Raw genomic sequence first — 22500 nt, 5'->3', positions numbered from 1 at the left:
TGGAGAACCTGAATTTTCTTGGTTAGAAATCTCTGAGGTCTCTCAGGTTACTGCAGGTGCCTGATAAGTTACATACCAAAGGGAGCATTGTACACAATTATTGGCCTGATGAGGGTCGAGTACAGGGGTGTTATGACCTGTTTCACTCTTGAGACAAAGCCTTTGCTAATGTGGTGTGTGATGTAGAATGCTTTCCTTATTACAGTAGACACATGGTGGTCAAAGTTTAGCCTACAGTCAACTTGAGTACCAAGTTTCACACTAATGAGTTGTTACTTAAGATGTTATTATTTATATGATAGTATGCAGGGATATCTTTTTTTCAAAACTTTATTTTATTTTAGTTTCATTATTTTAGTGTACAATAACAAAAATGTATTTTACTGAAACTGGTCAGCATACAAAGACAGACAAGGCCATTTATCATTCAAATAACCAACAAAAACATTTAAGGCTTGATTTCTTAATATGACGAGAAAACACACTATTAGGAGAGACATGACATTCTTAACTCTATTAAATTCTAACTATCGTTACTGGTGCAAGATTGAAAATCAGACGTTAATAAAGAAGATAAGATGAACACATGACATATACAACTATTTACATATAGTGCTGCATTCTTACACTATTATTATTACTAAATTAACACTTTGAAGTAACCATAAAGGAACTGAATGAGTTAAATCCGTTTCAGGGAATGCCTATTAATAATAATAGGAGCGTAGATGTAAAGCCATTTTATATTACTTCAGGATAAAGTCCAAAGTTGTACTCCAGAAGTTAAAGTATTTCAAGCATTTGTTAATATTTTCTGTAGTTAGTTTATGTGATAAAATAGGGTTCCTATTACATTATCAAACTTCCAGAAGGTCGAGCACCAGATGTTCGAAATTGGAAGATTGAAATGTGATAACATCGAAACATCAGAACAGCAAATTTTTCCCAGGGAAAAAATTTGTTGTTCCAGAAAACACACACACAACACAAGCACACCAAAAGCCTTATAAACCTACACTAAGCCTTACATACACAACTATCTATGCACTAACCTTAACCCAAACCCTAACCCTAAGGTCCATCACTATCACACACTTACCTTACCCGCACCCTTGCCCTAAAGTCCATCACTATCACACACTTACCTTACCCGCACCCTTGCCCTAAAGTCCGTCACTATCGCACACTTACTGTACCCGCACCCTAACCCAAAAGTCCATCACTATCGCACACTTACCTTAACTGCACCCTAATCCTAAAGTCCATCACTACCACACATTTACCTTACCTGCACCCTAAACCTAAAGTCCGTCACTATCACACACTTACCTTACCCGCACCCTAACCCCAACGTCCGTCACAATTACACACTTACCATAACCCATTCCTTAACTTTCGCACCACAGTGGAGAAAATGTCGAAGCCACAGAAACGTCCAACCAAATTCTTTCCCTGGGAAAGAATTCGGACTTCCACGGCTTCGACATTTTCATCTTTCAAACTTCCAAGTTCGAACTTCTGGTGTTCGGCCTTCTGAAAGTTCGATTAGTTAATAGGAACCCGATAAAATATATTTGGATGCCATCTTTGCAAAAATTTCCCAGTTTATTTTTGAGCAGTCCAACCAGTTCTGCGTAATATAAAGCTTAATTAACATAAAGAGAGCAATCTGGATTCTCACTTCATTAGTGGGTATACCCTTTTGACCTACATGGAATATAGTGAATTCCCACGAAAGAGTGGATTTCCCATATCCCATTTTTTCAAGTTTAATCCTAAGTGAGTTCCATAAGCTTTGTGTATATTTACAGTAGCACAGGATATGCAGGAATTCAGCTGTCACTGTGGGGCAGAAGGGGCAGAGAGGTGAAGTATTTAGAAAGAAGCTGTTTAGATGTTCTGCAGTATAATCTGCATTATTATTTATCATTAATTGGGTATATAATAGTTTCTTGAAGGAGGAAATCTTATTGTATCATTAATCACTTGGAAGAGGTGGACATCTGTCAGTTCGGAGATTTTGTTTCTCCAATACTGTGCAAATGTAATATAAAAGAAGATATTTAATGGTAGAGATTAGGTTGTATGTAATCAATACCATCTTCTTTTTAATTTTTAGACATTTCAGGAGGGATAGGGCAATATTTATTTCTTCCTGAACCTCATTCGGGAAATTACCCAAAGTAGATACTCTGATCTGTCTCAAATTATTGTATATTTGTTACGGAGTTCAAAATTTTCTTAGATGTCCTTTAGAGAGTTATCCTTACGTTTTTTTATTTGGGGGAATTGGTCAAGAGTTATCATTTTATTACCCAGTTTTAAGTTTGGGTTTACATGAATGGGTTGCAAGACTATAAGTGTGTTTGTTAGACCTAGTGAAGAGAAGAGCTTTTGGAATGAATTAATTTTATATTTGATTAGATTATGTAGTTTAATGTCTTTTAATACAGGTTTATTTATGAAGGACAGTGATTTGGGATTTATATTACACAGCTTTACATATTCATGCCAAAGATCAACCCATGGGGGGGGGGTGAGTTGAGTTAATTTGATTATGGTCTGCAATTAACATGATTCTGCTGGCACAAACTATGTTGTAGTATAATCTAAAATCTTCTATTCCCAATCCCCCCTTGTTTTTAGGAAGCATTAATTTTGATAGGGAGATCAGTGGGGTCTTAAGAAACCAAATGAATAATAGTTAAAGTTTTGTTTATTTTTTGAAGACGTTTAAAGGGATGTTGCTGTTTGTTGCGTTAATTTGGTATAGTAATCTGGGTAGAATGTTCATTTTTATAAATGTTATTTTAGATAAAAAGGGAAGTTTCTTGTTTTTCCATCTATGTCATTTTTGATGTTTGTCCATGATTTGACAAGATTATTTTGAAGGGAGTTTTTATGATTATGGTCAAATATTATCCCTAGGTACTTAAAGGTATATTTTAACTTAATTTGGTTACAGGAAAGAGAGCTTCTTTATGACTGCTCAGGTTGATTGTAAAAATAACATATTTTGAAGGGTTAATTTCATAACTGGAAGTTTTTGAGAAAGTTTCTATAGTATTTTGAATTTTTGTTAAGTCAGTATTAGGTAAGTGGAAATAAATGAGGTCGTCAGCAAAGGCTGAAAATACAAGATTTTCCCTGAGAATATTGGATATGTGATGAAATGTTTTTTGTGTTAAATGTATAAATAGGGGTTTGATATATATGTTAAAGAGGTACGGTGAGAGGGGACGACCCTGACTTGCTCCATTATTTAGTTTCATTTTAGAAGAGCATTGTTTACTGATGATCCGAGCGGTAAGTGAGTATGCAGGGATATTGTTTTTACCAAAGGGGATGATAATGCATGTTTTAGCATTCAGTTTGAGTCCATGGCTTTGGCACTAGTCATTGGTCTGTGTAAGTCCCTCTCGAAGTATACTGACATAATTTAGGGATTCAATGTTTGCACCTAATTTGCAGTTGTCAACCACAGCCCCTCTGTTTTGGCCTGAACGTCTAAGAAATATATTCCAAACAATAGAGGCCCAGCACTGACCCCAGTGGAACCCCACTGGTGACAGGTCTGCTGGTTGAGGTAAAGTCCCCAACTTTGACTGAGTGTGATCTGTCAGTGATCCAGTTAGCAACCCACCTGATGACATAAGGGTTAATATTCAACTGGGAGAGTCTATCAATGATGCCCAAATGTGGGATTGTGTCAAAGGCCTTGGCTAAGTCAACATAGGCTGTAGGCACAGATTTGCCCTTGTCTGTGGCTCTTGTGATGTTTTCAAAGAAGTTCACCAGGTGTATCAGCCATGACCTGCCTCTGACTAAACCAAACTGTGTCGGATGAAGGGTTTGGAGATCACCTATATCCTTATTTATAAGGTCCATGATGATTCTTCCATGACCTTTAAGATAAGGCTGGTTAAGCTTATGGGTGTGTAGTTCCCAGGATCTGTTGCTGTACCCTGTTTATGAATGGGGGTAACAGCTGCTTTTTCCATTCAGTAGGGATAAAACTAGTACTCAAGATGTAGTTGAAGAGAGTACCTAATAGAGTTGCTAACACATGTTTTAGACCATTTAAAATGCAATCTGGGATGCCATCCAGTCCCACAGAGGCTGTGTTTTTGGCTTCGGAGAGAGCATTAATGACTTGGTCTTTGGAGAAGAAAGTGGAGGAGATGTAGAGGGAATGCTTTGTGGAACGTTTGGAGGGGATGGGGAGGGGGTGAAATTTTCACCAACCTGTCGGCTAATAGTTAGCTATTTTCGAAAGGCTCAGTGTGTGTGATGCCATCCACAGCTAGTTCAGCACACATCTGGGTCCTACCTTTTGTGATACACATATAGCTGAAGAATGCCTTATGGTTATCCTTAGTTATAGTTGTTAATTTTTTTTCAAAGCTGCCTTTAGAGGATTTTATAGGTTATCTTATTTGTTTGCAGAGGAGGGTGTTCTTCCAGTGCTGGGACCTCCCTGTTTTATTCTTAAACAGTAACTTCTTCCTCTTGTTGTATAACTTATTTATGCTAGATATCCACCAGGGAAACTTTTTTTTTGAGGATCTTGTTTTGATCCTATCAGGTACAGCTGTGTCAATACATTTTTGTAAGTGTTTGTACAGAGCATTTGTGCAATTCCATCTGTGGGAACAGGAGCCTGGAAATTATTTATGCCATTCCTTATGAGTGTATAATTAGCTTTGGTGAATTGTTTTAGCCTGATTTCACCTAAGAGATGTTCAGGTGTTATAGCTACTTCAAATATGACTGATTTGTGATCAGATTTAACCACTGAGGGTCCTCTATACTTGTGGTGGTGCAGCGGTCACCCATGTTGGTGAGGACCAGATTGAGAATATTTGATCCCCTGTGGGGTTGCATACTATTTATTCCAGGGCATTAATGTTAACAAAGTCCAAAAACCATTGTGTGAGCATGTTACTCGTATAAGTTTCCCAGTCAATGGAGGGATAGTTAAAATTTGCTCATGACTAGAGTGTTTGTAATTTGATTTACTCAAGTAGGTCAAAATAAACAGCATGGGTATCTTGGTTCATTGAAGGGGACCTATAGCTGACTATGACTTGAACGGGGGGGGGACTTACCCACAGATAGTTGAACTTGGAGTAACTCCATGGAGTTTTCCTGTCTAACCAGTCTACAGGTGTATTTATCTTTGATGAAGATAAACACTCCATCTCCTTCGGTTCCCACACATTCATTTTGTGGTCTGGAAGTGTGGACGGCATTGTAGCCTTACAAGGCTGGGGTACTCTCTGCAGCCCTGAACGAAGTTTCTGTGACTGCACAGACATCAACATCCTCCAAGGAGAGGAGTGCTTCCAGAGAGTGCAGTTTCTGAGTTAAACTCCTAGCGTTTAGCAGCATAACCTTTAAGTTATTTGTAAGTGATATTTTCATGTTGGAAAATTTGTTCTCCAGACCTTGCCTAAAAAAGGCACTAAGTGGGCGCCAGTAACCAATAGCCTAGAGGTGACAGGTGAAGACCATATCTGGCAAAGCACTGTGGTCTATCAACCATGTCATCTCAGGCTGACAGGAACTGGATCCCCTTAGAATGACACCAAAAACTAAGACAATTGTTGAAGTAATTTATTTTTTGTTTATATTGTGGTATCATCCTAGGTGAGGGTAGAATGCTCTTCAAGGCTAGGGACATACCTGCCTGGGACATATATTCATAGAGCTCAATCATGTCTCTCTTCAAATAGTCCAGTGAGGTACATCTCAAGTTATTCACACCAACATGAACTATGACAGAGTCATAACGGTATTTGTTGTTGAGAGACTTGAGTGCATGTGTTATCTGATGGATGTGGGCACCTGATAGAAAGCTGACTGCAACCCTCTCCTTGTCCACCCTGGTGAGTGGGGCATTTGTGTGTCTCACAATGGAGTCACCTATGACTAAAAAATTTGATTTAGATGTGCTTCGCCATAGGTTCTTGTTTGGTGAGACACTGGTGTTTGTGTTTTTATGTATATTGAATACTGTAGGTGCTGTATTAGGTGTAGCATGTTTCTGTTTGGAAGGTCCCTGTAGATTTCTGTTGAGTACCTCTACATATGATGGGTTATGTATTGAGTGCATGGTTTGCATAGGAGGTGTAGTATGTGAGCTGACAACCTGTTCGGCATTACTATTCTGTGCCCAAGAGAGCAAGGATTCCAGATTCGTAGTGTAGGTGCATCTGTCACAAATTGTACTTGAGTGATTTAGCAGTAGAGGGTTGTCAGCGTACAGGAGGCAGTTGCTGCGCTGCCTCAGGATTCCACTGCCAATCAGGCTGGTATGAGAAATGGAGGAGAATTGACTATCCATAATGCTAGGTTAAATCCTGTTTTCACAGTGGGGAAAGAAAATGGAGGGGTGTGGTATAACTGGGTGCTCTAAATGGGTTCTATACTAATGGGGTGCTCTATAAAGGGTCTATACTAGCAGAGGGTTCTTTAAATGGTATGAGACTATTGTAAATTTGTGGTTTTCGGGCAGTTTAAGGGACAAAAGCACAGCTGCGGTGCTCTCTGAGCAGCTAAGTGTAATTTAAAGACCTCTCAGTTGGATCAAGGGCAGCAACTAAGGGAAAATGTTTCTACTGAAGTTTTTGCGTCTATAACCGCCATTGGTTACCCCCACTGCATGGTAATGTGCGATGGTGCACTGAGGTGCGCTACATATAAACAGATGAATATAGCAGAGCAGTGGCTGGTCGCCTAACTCTGTGGAGCTGCGTTAAAACAAGTGCAAACACGCTCAAACGCAGGCCTTATGTAGCAACAGTGAGCAAACTAAATTAAACAATTTAACCAATAAAAACCTCAAAACTGAGCTCTGTGCCAGCAACATTCAATAAGATGAATAATAACTGCACTCTCCTCCTACAAGGGTGCAAGGGGGCCCTCTCCAACAAAATATAGCTTGGTTTAGTGCTCAATTTAACAAACAGAACCAGATTCAGCAGGTCCGAATCCAGTCTATGCTACAGCACATAAAAAGTGTAACAAATCAGCAAGAACAGTTTTAAAAAATCAGCAATATATCAAAAATGCAATTTAAAAGTGCAAAATAGAGTATAAACTTTTACTTCTGGTTAGCAGAATGCCACAGATTCCTTGGCCTGCACAGGTGCATACAGCAGAGCAGTGGCTGGTCGCCTAACTCTAGTTTGCAGTCTTTATAGAGTACTACTGCATTTACTGTGATATTTGTACATTTTATTGAGTTTTCCACTTTAATTCTGCATTTTACGTTCATCTGCTGTTGCCACTGTATTTGACTGTTGTGCTGAATCCAAATCTGTCCAGATATGATTATCTAACAGTAAAGTTCAAAATAGCGCTTTAAGTTGTTCATTACTTGTTCTGCTCTGATATCTGTGCATATTTGCTGTGTTTCTTGTTCAGCTTTACTGTTCTGTCATTGTGCGTTTCTCCATTTCTGCTTGGTTTGTTAGATAGCTTTGCTAGTTTCAACTTTTTGAGTGCCCAGACAGTGTTTTACATTAAAAAGTCTTTTGTCTGCTCTCTTGTGCCAGTAGAGGGGCAACCAAGTCACATCTGAGCTGGGATTCACTCTTTGAATCCCCCAAAGTGTTTGTTTTGAGGCACTTAACAATGCCTTGTGTAGACGCAGGCATCTAGAATTGAAATGTTCCCTCTAAAGCTATCCTTGAATTTTCCTCAGGATTTAAGTTGCACAGAGAAGAACTACTTTGCACACCGAGAAGCAACAACTCCTTGAGCCTGGTCTTACGCAGTCTTGATAGGGACCTACACTCTTACTGCAACCAAGCCAGCCAGCTGTAAGCTTTTCAATCACTATCCCCTTTAGAGCATGTAATAAAGACCACTAGCTATAAACACGCCCTTCCTGGTGAATATGGGTGTCTGGGCGCAATGCAGGATTTCCCTCATGTGTACTGAAAAACTGCTAATTCTCCAAAACCTGGAAGCAGCATGTGAGAGATGTAATGGAGGAAAGCATTCATATACAAGTACCTATAGTGCCAAACAGGTTGTCAGTCACACACACATACTACTCCAACCTCACATAGTATGGACCAGACACATAGACACACATGTGCTAAGGCTTTTACATGCAATCTTCCCACTCCTCAACACTGCACTCAAAAAAGACACATACTGGAACATCCTATGGAGTCTCAGTTTCTAAATCCATAAGGCATGCCACCACATGACTCAATATTTAGTTCATAGGAGGCTTCATTGCGAGACATACATATGTTTTTTTGACTGTTTTTACATCAATTTTTATTAAAAATGGAAAATATACTTTACCGGTGTTTTATCTGAGTCCCGGTCACTGTATGGATCGAATTGTTTTCTTTCTAAGTGTTTTTATGGAACTTCATGTGATTTGATTAGACATACAGATGTTCCCCTCACTGGGCTAAGTATGGAGAGAGAGTCAAGATCAACTGTCTATCAGGGCAAGGATCTGCAAAATCACGCATGTAATTAGGTCATTGGATGGCAAGTACCTTTATGAGTTTGTCATAGTCCATGTGGTCATTGTCCTCCCCCACTGTGCCTTTTTTAGATGATGCCAAATTGACAAATGCATGGTGCAGTGATGCAGAAGTAGTGCTGTTGTCTCACAGCAAGAGGTTCTCCGGTTTGATTCTCGGCCAGGGTGCCTTCTTTGCAGAGTCTGCATGTCCTCCCTATGTTCGTGTGGGTTTCCTCATGGTGCTCCATTTTCCTCCCACATTACAAAGACATGCATCTGAAGCATTTTTCTCCAGGCCTCCACTGAAAATTGGCTTTGTTCCAAATCAGACTTTCCCAGTAAACAAATGTTAAATAAAAAAAAAAATCTTCTGACGTAGGAAAACCAACCCTATAAAATCTAAAGGTGTTACTGCTCAAAGCCTGGAGTGTAAACAAGAAACTTTAATCCTTCAAATCTATTCTCACCTTGTAGAATGCAGACATTTGTGCAATTACTTAGACATTATTTAAAGCCATGGAGGTCACCCCAGCAGTGCAGGGCTGCAATGCCTTCCACACAGTTAGACCAGCTACTGGACAGACAGTGACTGATGGGGGATGTGTCTCAATTTATGTAAAAAAATAATCATACCTCAAGGTCAGACAGGATGACATGCTTGAGCTTCTCCATGTCCAAATCACCACAGGTGATGTCCCATACAATATTCTTGCAAGCTTTAGGTCCCCCTTTATGACCCAAGAAATCAGTAACACATACTGGAGTCACTCATCAATACCAAATTCATGGGTGACTTTAACTATATCGCTATAAACCGAGAATCATGTATGACCTCAGACATGCAGGCCCAGAGATTCCTGGACTTGGTCAACACAAACACCCCTGACAAGATAGTCTATACACGGACTTAAAGTAGTGGGTCTGGTCCTTACTAACACGGAAGAATGCTGCACTCCCCCCACTCCAGTGTAATGCCCCTTCTGGTATAATGAGAGCATAAAGCTGCCTCCTTCAAAATAAAAATAAAACCCAGGTATCCTGTTAAATCTGACACATTCACAAACTATTTTGAGGCAAACATCCTACTATTAAGTGATAACCTGGCAAAATGTCAAGCCACCCAAACCATGAAAACACAGCTGCCTATATGGAATTGTTCACAGAGACCCTGTACAATCATGTTAATAGATGCACAGAGACAGCTGTGCTTACCAAAAATAAGCATAAAACAAACTCAGGAAACAAGTTGTTCTCATTCATAAGCTTGATATCCCAAGAAACCCTAAAGAGTGAAAACTCAAAATACTGAAAATGTGAATTTGCCCTTCATCCGTTGTGCATGATCTCGGGGTTGGTATATACACACACACACACACACACATATATATATATATATATATATATATATATATATATATATATATATATACACACACACACACACACACACATATATATATATATATATATATATATATATATATATATATATATAATTGGCAGTGGATGCAGCCACTGGGGTTTAAATAATTCTACTAATACGTGAACAAGCTCCTAACTAGTAGAATTATTTGAAGTTAATCCTATTAATGACACAACCCAGGCTGCATTCATTATTCAAAGCTTCAATAGTCAATGGAATTTATCTATCCAGTCTGTTTATAATGTTTATAGTCAGATTAACTATCCAGTGGTGTTATAACATCTGCCAGTGCAAGTAAAGATTAGATTGGTTAGCGCTTGTCCTTACTTAGTTTTTTTCTATGCTTTTGTTTCTACCTTATTTTCAGCTCATTTGTTGTGTGTTTGGGTCTTTCTCCAAGATCTGTACTGTAAATACACTGTATGAAGGAGGTCTTCACAGTTATCAGATAAAAAAGAAATAAATGAATGAATAAATACATCAATTTTTTTCCACCATCTTATTGTTGCTCACATTTTTCCATTGTATTTTCCTGTTACGTACTGATGCCATGTTTTATTTCCCATTTACCTGTCAACACAGCCTTATGAACTTGGGAAAATAATACCACATACAGGAAGTAGCTTCCTAGATGATACAGGAAGTAGCTTCCTATATAATGCAGGAAGTAGCTTCCTAGATACATTCCTTCCAGGCTGAATAGCAAGTCACCCTTATCCTTAATCACTGAGAGATGGCATGCCCTCTGCTCCTTTACAAGAGTTGAATGGCAAGTCACCCTTATCCTTAATTACTGAGAGATGGCATGCCCTCTGCTCCTTTACAAGAGTTGAATGGCAAGTCACCCTTATCCTTAATTACTGAGAGATGGCATGCCCTCTGCTCCTTTACAAGAGTTGAATGGCAAGTCACCCTTATCCTTAATCACTGAGAGATGGCATGCCAGTTGCTCCTTTACAAGAGTTGAATGGCAAGTCACCCTTATCCTTAATTACTGAGAGATGGCATGCCCTCTGCTCCTTTACAAGCGTTATTAAATAACACTAGACATAATGTAATCCAGTATGCCTTTCTGGGTTAATTATCTGGCCATTATTCCACCCATCTCACTACTTCCCTGAGGGGGTATTTACAAATGCTTTTGGCATGCTTTCCTTGACCTAGCAACACTCTCCACTCCAGTCCTAATTTAACATATGTGATACTCCATAGCCAATCAGAATTACACATATCACCATACTGAGCACTTGTAATTAAACATTTCTTCTCTATCACTAGCTGCACCTTTACAACCCCAACATACTTCCTATTTCAGAGACCTGACTGCATAACAATACATGTGATGCTGAGGTTATCCTGCCGGGCTATTCCACACCTAGACAATGTAGACATAATGTTGCTCATGAGGTTTACTTTATTTGTAATGATCCTGTAAGTTGCTCTCTGTACCACAGCTGGCAGCATATCATTTCTAGTGACCCAGACAGTATCATCTGTATGGCTGTCATTGACCAAAGAAAAGTGAATTATAATTAAATTCTACCTGACTCTCCAGAAGGCACAGCTGTTACCTACCTGTGATTAATAAGTTATTTGTTTATTTATTTATTTATTTATTGCCATTTGGTTACTGGAATGGTCTGATTGGTCATGTAAGGCCCATTTTTAGGGGAGGCCTGGGAAGAAACGCTCCAAGTAGTAATTTTACAGAAAACATAGAAAGTAAATGATAATTATATTATACTTTTAATGGTAGCAACAATATTTGAAAAATATGAACTGATATAGATTTATGTTCAACAACAACAGAGTGGTTCGGTGGGACAGGTATATCTCACAGAAGGGTCTATATTATGTCGTCGAACATTTACATGTTCAAACACCATATGATCAAACATGTAAATGTTTGAACGTTTCAACGGAGATCTCCGTACAGTGTGGAAATTGACGTTTTCCATTGTCTGCACTGTAGTGCAATCTCGGAGTTGGTATATTTAAAGAGCAGGTTGTTTTTTTCTTTTTTTTTTTTTATTTTCAAACTTTTAAGAGTTTGAACATATGATGTAGACCATATGGTGTTCGAACTTTTAAAAGTTCAATAATCTAATATAGACCTTCACAGAAGATTCTGCTGCTCTAGAACAGACTCCCTATCCCGATCCATGATGAACTACAATTTGGATCTATGGATGGGAAGTAAAACATTTACACCAGGACTGCCCCCTGTACTACTAGTGAACAGAGGGAGCTCCTAAATGCTTATTCCATGCATGGGTCCCCTCAAGTTATTGTCATTGGGATAATATATAGTTATCAACCTTGGCTTGGGTAAGGCTAAAATCTAACCAAATGAGCTATGCTAATTAGAGCTTAAAAAGGGAAATCAGCCACTCTTAAAATGTCCCCCACAAGGGCAATTTCCCTAGTAAATGCCCCACAAGGGCAATTTCTCTAGAACTTGCCTATGAACCTATGAGCCAATGTTTAGACTAAAAAGTAAAAAAAATATATAAATTAATGTTATAGCTTCATAACAAACTACAACAGCACTAGCAGCTGTTATGGCGAAAAATAAATAAACAAATAAAACAGCTGATGTAATAGTTTAGACAGCTCAAAAATTGCAACTAATATAGTGTAACAGATACTATGGGATACATCATATATAGCTGAACAGTGTAAAATATTAACTGTACTAAATATAACATGTGACAAAGAAACAAAATGTAAGGATAGGTTTGGAAACAGTATCTGTATCAGGAGCTGTGGTGGTACACCCCAGGCTAAACAAGGAGAAGATCACAGTGATCTGTCTGTCTGCAGCAAGAATCTGCCAGATCACACATGGAAGATCACAGTGATCTGTCTGTCTCCAGCCAGGATCTGCCAGATCACACATGGAAGATCACAGTGATCTGTCTGTCTGCAGCCAGGATCTGCCAGATCATGCATGGAAGATCACAGTGATCTGTCTGTCTGCAGCCAGGATCTGCCAGATCACGCATGGAAGATCACAGTGATCTGTCTGTCTGCAGCCAGGATTTGCCAGATCACGCATGGAAGATCACAGTGATCTGTCTGTCTGCAGCCAGGCTCTGCCAGATCGCGCATGCACTTAAGTCTTTAAACCACAAATACAGTATAACACGATCATAATCCACATGGTTGTCAATGACCTAAGACATACCTCACTAGACTATATGAAGGGAGACTTGATGGAGCTCTCTGAATGTGTGTCCCAGGCAGGAATGAATCTAACAATGAGTAGCATCCTACATTCACCAATGACGATGCAACAGTACCAGCAAAAAATAACTGAGTTCATCAATTGGCTTAGTTCCTGGTGTCAAAACAGCAGAACAGTTTAAAGGGACAGGGATATCTCACCGCCTGGGGAAATATGATCAACAAACCATGAGAGATGGCTTGCACTTGTCACCACTTGAATTCTGGATACTGGCAAAAACGTTATACCCATAGTGACTTGTTTAGGCCGTGCCAAGTTGTTAAACCCTCCCAACATAGCAAAAATCAATCACTACTATACAAAGGCTCAATGCTAGGAGTATAAATAAAATAAAAAATGCATTCCCTGGAAGCAGTCCTTTCCCTGGAGAATGCAGACATATGCGCAATCACGGAAACATGTTTCAGAACCATGGAGAGCACCCCAGCTATCAAATGCTTTTATGAATTTCAGTCCCCCACAGCTCAGAATAAAACAAAGGGAGGAGGTGTCTCAGTGCTTATAAAGGACAAGTACACTACTTCACTGGTCCAACAACATGGCTCGCTTTAGGTGCTCCATGTCCAACCTACCCTCTATCATATCCTTGCTAGCTACAGACCCCCTAATATGAGTCTGCAAAATCACACATATCTAAACTTACTGGATCTCTTAACATTCAGCCTGACACCATACTTATGGGTGACTTCAACTACCCCTTCATAAACTGAGAGACTTATATGAGCCATAATTCTCTTGCTCAGGGGATTTTGGACTTTGTCAATGCAAAAATCCTGTACAACTAGTTAGCTCCCAAACTAGAGGTACAAATATCCTAAACCTAGTATTCACAAATATGATAGGATGCTGCTCCCTCCCATGCATTAACTCCTCCCTGGTAAGATCTGACCACAAAATGATCTACTTTAATATTAAAACTAACCTAGAAACCCCATCAAAGCCCAAACATGTTTAGAATTTTGCTAAGGCCAACTACCTTGAACTAAGTGACAGCTTATTAAACTTCCAAGCCTCTCCAATCCCAGATGTCACTGAGGCCTACTCTGAGCTTTACACAGAAGCACTGTATAACCACATTCAAAATGCATAGTGGAGGGAGTACTTGTCTGAGTCAAACCTATGATTACTGGCAAAAATAAACCACCCTGGTGGACCCTTAGCATACATAGGCTATTCAACAAAAGGAAAAATCCTCTCCAAAGCCAAGAAGGAATGGACAAATCAGTGCAAAAAGACATTCACCAGTCTAAACAAACAAATTAGGGAACTGATTAAATCTGCCAAAGCAAACTAGGAGGCAAGGATAGCCTCCCAGGTGGAAGATAACCATAAGGCTTTTTTAATTATATTTGTAACCTCAGGGGAAACACTCAACAATGTCCTCAGTTAATCATGAACAGCAACACTTACACCCAGCTTGAAACTATAGCAAACCTGCTGGCCGACAAGTTCAGTTCAGACTCCTCCACCATCACCTCTTACCACATCCAAAGAAATACCCACAACCATCCATCTCCAGTCATTATGAGGGAGCAGGTACTTACAGTGCTTGCTAAAACCAAAAACACAGCCTCCATGGGTCCTGACAACATTCCAGGATTCTTCTTAAATAGCTTAAAATAGAATATATCAGGATCATTAAAAACTCTCTTTAACTACAGCCTCCAGACAGGCTTTGTCCAAGAGGAATGGAGGACTGCAACAGTCATCCCTCTGCACAAGGGGGCCCATTAACTGACCCAGGGAACTACAGACCCATAAGCTTGACCAGTCTTATCTGCAAAGCCATGGAGAGAATTATCATGGATCTGATAGGTAACAACATAGGAAATTTCTAAATACTGGACTGGACCCAACTTAGTTTTGTCAAAGGGAGGTCTTGCCTGCTGAGTCTGGTGGACATCTTCAAGCCGTCACCAGGGCCATGAAAGAGGGAAAATGGTACACACCACTTACCTAGTCCTGGCCTAAACCTTCAACACAGAAACCCACTCAGGGATCATAAATAAACTTACTAACTTGGGCATAAATCCCTACATCATCAGGTGGATAGCAAACTGGCTCACTGACGGGACACATGTTGTCCAGATACATGAATCCACTTCCAATACGAAACTTGCTACTAGTGATGTCCCACAGGGCTCAGTGCTAGGATCACTCCTGTTTGGTATATGCTTCTCAGAAGTGAAGGCCAATGTTGGGGGGCCCTGGCTCACCAAGTTCACTGATGACTGTAAGCAGAGAGGAATCACTGAATCCCCAAATGATCTTGACATCCTACAAACAGGCCTAAAAATGACAAATGACTGATGCCAAAACCATGGTCTGAGACTAAGTACTAAAAATTAGTAATCATACCCTTCAGTAAATTAGATATCCCTGCAAATTTTAATATTGATAACACACCCCTAAACGTAGAGCCAGTGGTGAGGGACCTAGGAGCACAGTTAGATAGTAACTTAAACTTTGATCACCAGGTAGCTATGGTAGTGAGGAAATCTAAAGGCATAGCATCAAGTTCAAAGGAAGTCATTGTGCCATAGTACTCGGCCCTCATCAGGTCCATAATCAAGGGCAATGCTCTCTTCTGCATGTACCTATCAAGGCACCTATCCCTTTACTCCATCTCATATTGTTTATTAAGAGGTGACATATGCCTCACATACAAGGCATTCTCTGATCCAACCCTGATGAAAATGTTACACAGTGACTAGAACAATTAAATGAGGGTTACTCATTCAATGGACCTGAACCTTATTTGTGACTCTAACGGACTTAACAGACTTTGTTGGAGAGATGGAATTGTATCCCAAAGGCTACCTTATCTGTGGAATAAACTTCCCATATTTGTAAAACAAAGCCTGTCCCTCACTGTCTTCAAAATGGATTTGGATAAATGGATGGGAGATCCTAAATTCACTCTTGGGGTACTGCCCATGTCCCTTATGAGCAGAGACAGTCTGTAAAATGACTCAGGGCACCAATACCCAAAGACCAACTTCCCGGATACTACACCATCCCATATCTGTGGAATTAGGATATAATAGTGTCATATCCTGGGTATTATTGTTTAGGCTTGTAAAGGCTCTTGTGCCATTAACTTAATAATCACCTCTGAACCTATGAACCTTTAAGGAAGTACAACATATGTTGAGACTATATTTTATGTAAATAATAATAAACAATTTTAGTAATTAATTAATTGTCCCAGAGGATCTAAACATAGACTCGACCAAGTTGCTACTGCCCTATTCACACTCCAGGAAGTTATCTTTATGTCGTGGGTCAGATGATCAGGAAGTTATCTTTATGTCATAGGCCAGATGATGTCACTGTTGGATAGAACCAGCAAGGTCTCATCAGTAATACCACCCTTGACTGGAATCCTGCCACCTTACCTTCTAACCTTTCATTTATTGATCTCCTTCCAAATGCATTAACTTACCTTGTACCAATTTTTGCTGTACTGAAACAATGTTTTGTACAAGATCTGCATTATTCAGTAACCACTACATACATCACATGGCTTAACCCTAATCCATTCACTAACATTTCTCACTCTCTGACTACTACCTGAGCTGTGGCTGCACATTGGTGATACCACCTGTTTCAATCACTTGTCTCTAATGCCACCTGTTTCAATAACCTGCCCCTAATACCCCCTGCTTCAGTCACCTGTCCCTATAGAGTTTAAAAAGTATTGCCCTGATTGGATGGACAAGGGTGAAATCTTACAGCCTCCTGTGGATAGTACTAACTATCAAAGTCATGAAAGCTGAGTAGGAAGTTTGTCAAAGCTATACAAAAACGTCACTTCAAAGACACAAGCAGTCACAACAGAGGTAACTGTAGCTTTAAGTAAGAAAGTATTTCATACAGGTTCAAGCCTTTTCATTTAATTCTCCAAAATGCTAAATTTTGCAGTATCCCTTTCTTTGGATCAAACCTTTGAAACTGCAAATACATTATTTTAGTTTGTCAGCATTATTATTATTATTATTATTATTATTATTACTACTTACTATTATTTTTAAAGTTTTAAACTAATTCCAGTTATACATCCTCACCCCTCATTTACATTCATACTCACCATTTTGTTTTACATCTGACAAGCTAGTTATGCCCAGATCTGCAATGACTTGATAAGGCTCAAACTCTACTTTCTAACTACATGCATTTTCCTGCAGAGAATCTTTCAACCACATCTAAATAAGTATATTTTCCTATTGCAATCTTACTACAGGTGATACTTGGATATCTGCCCATATATCAGGGGAAATCAGCTGAAATTAAAGCCCAAGGATGGCCAGATGAGATATCAAACCAAGTGTCCATCTGCCTGTGCTGTTGGTACTTCAGATGGATGCAAAGGTTCCCACAGTACTTATCAAAAATAGTAGTGAAATCAGTCCGGTGTCCTGGCCAAATTTCTCCTGTTCAGTATTAATACCACCCTCAAACGTGGCTGCGCTGGCCTGTTCAAACTAACCCAGTCAACAAAAGATAAAATAAAATAAATAAATAATTAAAATAAAAAGGAACATGGTGATCCACTGGCAGAATGCATGGAAACATACGTGTGATTTGATTCCTTCTATTGGAGTAATATATAGTAAAACATGTTATGAAAAACATGCTGGTCTAATGAAATGTATCACATCACCTTTGTATTCCAAGATCTCTGCATTGCAATGCCTCCTTTTCAGATTAACTAATGATTCTTTTATCTACTGTTTACCTGCTACCTGTAATTCTGGAAAAAATTACTTTCTCACAGCTTCTTCCCTTCTTAAAGACACACTTAATTCCTGAATCACAACATTATTTTTGAGGCATACCACTGGATCTAGACTGCTGTTCTAACTCTAACGCAGTAGTTGTACAAATGCCTTAATTCTATTCAGTTTTTCAATGGCTGGTCTTAGAATTATCACACGACAAAGGAGGCAAGGCACCTGAAAAGAACGAGAAACCAATCAAAAACAACACCAAAACAGGCACCAATGTCAGGAGGTTTGGCAAAAAATGATATCCACTGCAAACACAGAATTAACAGCCTTTTATTATATTATAAAAGGATGTTAATTCCGTGTTTGCAGTGGATATTGTTTTTTGCCGAACCGCCTGACATTGGTGCCTGTTTTGGTGTTGTTTTTGCTTAGTCTTAGAATTATCACACAGTGTTTATTACAGTGAAACATACTCTTCTGTTTTATAGGTTACGTCACACAAGTCTGAGTTCTACCCTGTATTGTTTTCTGAACTACCTATCAGATTCCAAAAGTAATGTGGGGATGCTTAACATTTGTCTCAATCCTTCTGTCCAAGGGCATTTCGAAAGGGTCCATCTTGAGATATTATTTTTGGTCTTTTTTCATGACATCTAACAACAGTATAATTTTCTAGTGTAATTCAGTAGGCCAGTGATTCCACCTTTCTATGTCTGCTACCTTTCCTCTTCAGGCAGATTCTTTCTTTCAGTGGAGCACAACAGGTCAGGAAGTGGATCACTGACTCTGGCCAGTGATCTTAATATTAAGAAAATTCAAAGTATACTCTTTGGTTTAGACTCTTCTGCCTGAACATTCATTATTTTTCATCAAATCACCCCCCAGCTCCATTACTAAAATGGTGTACACAACAAAAATTCTAGATATTGCTCCTGAGTGCTCACTGAAACCCTACTTTTATGTAATTCAGTGACAGCCAAAAATTCTCAAATACATGTGTAAACTTCAATAAAGCCTGTCTTTGCATGTCTAGTAATACCGTGATCAAAACTGTTCAAGTCATGCTACTGCAGCACTAAATATATGCTGATTAGAGCTTTTCAGACTTTGCCACATACTAATTAAGCAAATGTAAGTCTATGATAATAAAACTCTAAAGTCTGTGAGTAATCATCAATACGTCTGTCTAAAATCCATCCATTCGTCTATTCATCCACAACCCGTTTTCCCATTCTTGTACATTTTCCTTTTATTCCTGGGGATAGTTAGAACCAATTGTCTTACATTGACTCAGATAAGACTTGTTCAGAAGCGTCTATATTTTCAGATGTTCCCCGCCCTTGCTCATACACCTTTGTGGTAAAACACAGCATGCAATCTTAGGTCCACTAATGTGTCTTTGGGTTAACCAACAAAGCAGTTCTACTTGCTTGAGCTGCAGTGCAGTAATTACCTGTCCACACCAGCTGGGCAACTTTCAGTTTCTGGTATCAGAAAGGAAGTGCCACCCAGCTGTACTTCCTCCTACTGTGTCATCTTTCCCTAGTCCTTCTGTAAGCCAAGCTGTGGTGTCATTCTTACATCTGTATCATGATTTCTATTTACTCAATAGTATGTCCCTCCAACCCTTATTTTGCTTAGTAAGTTTCACATTTCTCATACCTACTTCTTACGTTTGTTATCTATAATTAAACAGTAGTTGTTGATCTTATTTATTTATTTACTTACATTTGCTCTCTTAATACATCTGTCTCTCTCTTATTGTTTACAATATCTTGTTGCATAAATAAGATTACAACGTCTCTCTGTCCCTTGAATATTTTGTTGTTGCATAAATAAGATTACAACATCTCTCTGTCCCTTGAATATTTTGTTGTTGCATAAGTAAGACTAGCACGTCTCTCTGTCCCTTGAATATTTTCATCTTCTTCTTACTTTATGGCCATTCCTGAAATACTTTAGTATGACATCCTTTTTGCCTATAGCAAGCTTTTACAAAACTGCAACCTCAGAGTGTACATTACTTACATTTGTAGAAAAAAACAGCATCGGTGATGTGAAGTAGAAACAAACCAGTAAACTAACCACTTATACTTGAATTTGTTTTGGGATTTTTCTGCCTCTTCATGTTTTGTGTGTTTTATTAAAATTATTTTTTTATACTTTGGACTTTGGTATACATTTTGTGAAGATAACCCTTGTTGGACTACAAAGGTACCTTTACTGCCATTTTCTGCTCAGTACACAGTATGAATTTGTTTCCTGTTTATTACTTATATTTATTACAAAAGCTTATGCATCTGCAATATGAACACTAATGTCATTCCAGTTTGCACCAGGCAGTATCAAAGAATTTTCTGATTTTATTTTTATTATGTACCAGCACTTTATTTTTCCTCACACCATGTGCATTAATTAGAAGTTCTCTTCTATTTAATTTATTGAAGCTTTTGTTCTTGGCCACCAGTAAAAATGTACTCTACCCAGGTGGACTTCTCTAGTTAGCAAACACAAAGTATATTTTTACATGCAGCTTGTAACTGAAGTAAAAAAGGTATGCCACTGGCAAAGTAAAAGCTGTCAGGGCTTTGTAAGAGATCATTGTCTAATAAACTATCAGTTCTGGTGCATGCACATTGATAATAAGCTAAATCTATATTATAGTTTGTGCTTCAGTCCTCATAAGATGTGTCTTACTTCCCCAAATAACTACAGGTCAACCATAGTTCAACCAAACCTACAGCTTTGTAGAAAATTGCTTCCAGTGAACAACAATGAAACCGGGATGCTCTAAAGGTTAAAGAAGTAATATTCAACTGATCTAACCACTTGCCTTATTCTGTTTCTTTTCAGCTCCCCCTTTAATAGGAGTTATACGGAAGGACTGGGCCTCCCAAAATAGCATTGCTCTCTCATGGCAAGAGCAGGAGTATCCCATAGGAATTGTCCTAGACTACGAGATCAAGTACTATGAGAAAGTAGGTTTCTGCACTAGGATTCAGGTAACCTTTCTAGTAAACTGTGAACTGTTAGGAAAGAGTCTACAGTCTGTATACACTTCTTTGCTCAGGCTATCAGAAAAAAATATTTTCCAGGCATTACTAAATTTCTTAGCAGGGTGAAAAAGGAGTAAAACATTAATTTGGGTTGTGATTGAAATGGCACCCATACAGAACTGTAAATTCAGAAAGCTTCTCATTAACTTAGCCAACCGTTTTCTTTTAGCAGAGTTATGTGTGTAATATGGTTAGGTAATGGAAAAGCTGTGTAAAATTCAATGATAATATGAAGATACTTTGTGGAAATTCCTTGTCATGAAAGCTGGGACACTGTCACTTATAAACTTCCAGCATATATGTACACAGTACTAATTGTATTATTCTTGCTGTGATCTTTACGGATAGGCTTGTATGGTTTTCTTTTTTGAACTTGTATCTACTAAAAAACAGTATTGAATATTTCTTTGTAAAGACTAATTGGATGTTGTGTATCCTGCATCTTACTGTACGTATACTATTGCACTAATTATTGTATTTTGCTTATATTTCTACAGTACTTTACTCCCCGGGCCTCCACTGAAAACAGGCTTGTGGCCTAGTTGGATTTTCCTGGTAAACAAATGTAAATAAATAAATAAAATATCTTCTTCCATTAATACATACAACATGCACACACTCACACAGGTACACAAACACTCACATGTGTATACATCACACACACACACACACACACACACACACACACACACACACACACACACACACGTATACTCTTTCTTGCACATCTCGCACCCCCCCCACTCAGACACACACACACACACACACACACACACATACATACATACTCACTGTTGCACACATTAAATATACCTACAGGCAAGCTAGAGGACTGCCATTTCACTTGCACGGCAATTTTCAATGTGAGTGGAAAAACCCACGTGGGCCTTGAGGGAATAAGCAGAATCTGCAAAAAAAGGCAATCCCACAGAGAGTCAGACTGGGGAACTAAGTGCTACAAGGCAGTACCACTGACCACTGTGCCATAAGACACCCCCAAAAAGAATCAAAGCTGGGAACCAAGTGCTACAAGGCAGCATCACTGAGCTCTGTGCGTAAGATTACTCCATAGAGTATCAAACTATTATTACTCATCGTGAACATACATTTTCATTTAGAGTTTTACAAATTGTTAGAGTAAGTAGACGAGGGGGAGACAGGCAGCATCAATGACCACTGTGTCTTTCTGTCACCCATTTGTAATAGTTTAGCTGGCTGCTTTGGGATCTTTGAGAGCACTCATACCCTAGTAATGCAGGTCAATTCTTCAGTACACATAAATTCTGTTTTATTCACCTTCTCCTAAATTTTATATACTATATTGCTATAACACTTACTTATTTTATTTCTTCACACCCTCAGCCTATGTAACTAAGGCAGCTAGACATAGCCAACCCCATTAATTATTCCGCTGGCACTGTCCGTTTTCTAGGTTCATGTAAGCTTGCTTCCTTTTTTCAGTTTCTCATTCTTATCGATAATTACCTAACATGTTCTTCTAATCTTCTTGCATTAAATACCCCATCCCATTGCCTAAATTCATTTTTACC

At 38.9% G+C, this 22500-nt stretch overlaps 1 protein-coding gene across 1 annotated transcript in view; it reads left to right on the top strand.

Moving 5' to 3' along the window:
• Positions 1–22500, top strand: part of EPHA6 (EPH receptor A6) — a 4848151-nt gene that overhangs the window by 3451194 nt on the left and 1374457 nt on the right. The window contains exon 6 of the mRNA XM_044072160.1: positions 20748–20872. Coding sequence (XP_043928095.1) covers positions 20748–20872 — 125 coding nt within the window. The remainder of the gene's footprint in view (positions 1–20747; positions 20873–22500) is intronic.

Source organism: Protopterus annectens, chromosome 5.part0 (genome assembly GCF_019279795.1).
Source record: "Protopterus annectens isolate FY-2018-M chromosome 5.part0, PAN1.0, whole genome shotgun sequence".
Classification (NCBI taxonomy): Eukaryota; Metazoa; Chordata; order Ceratodontiformes; family Protopteridae; genus Protopterus; species Protopterus annectens.
The sequence above is the reverse complement of the archived record's forward strand: the minus strand, read 5'-3'. Positions and strand labels throughout refer to the sequence as shown.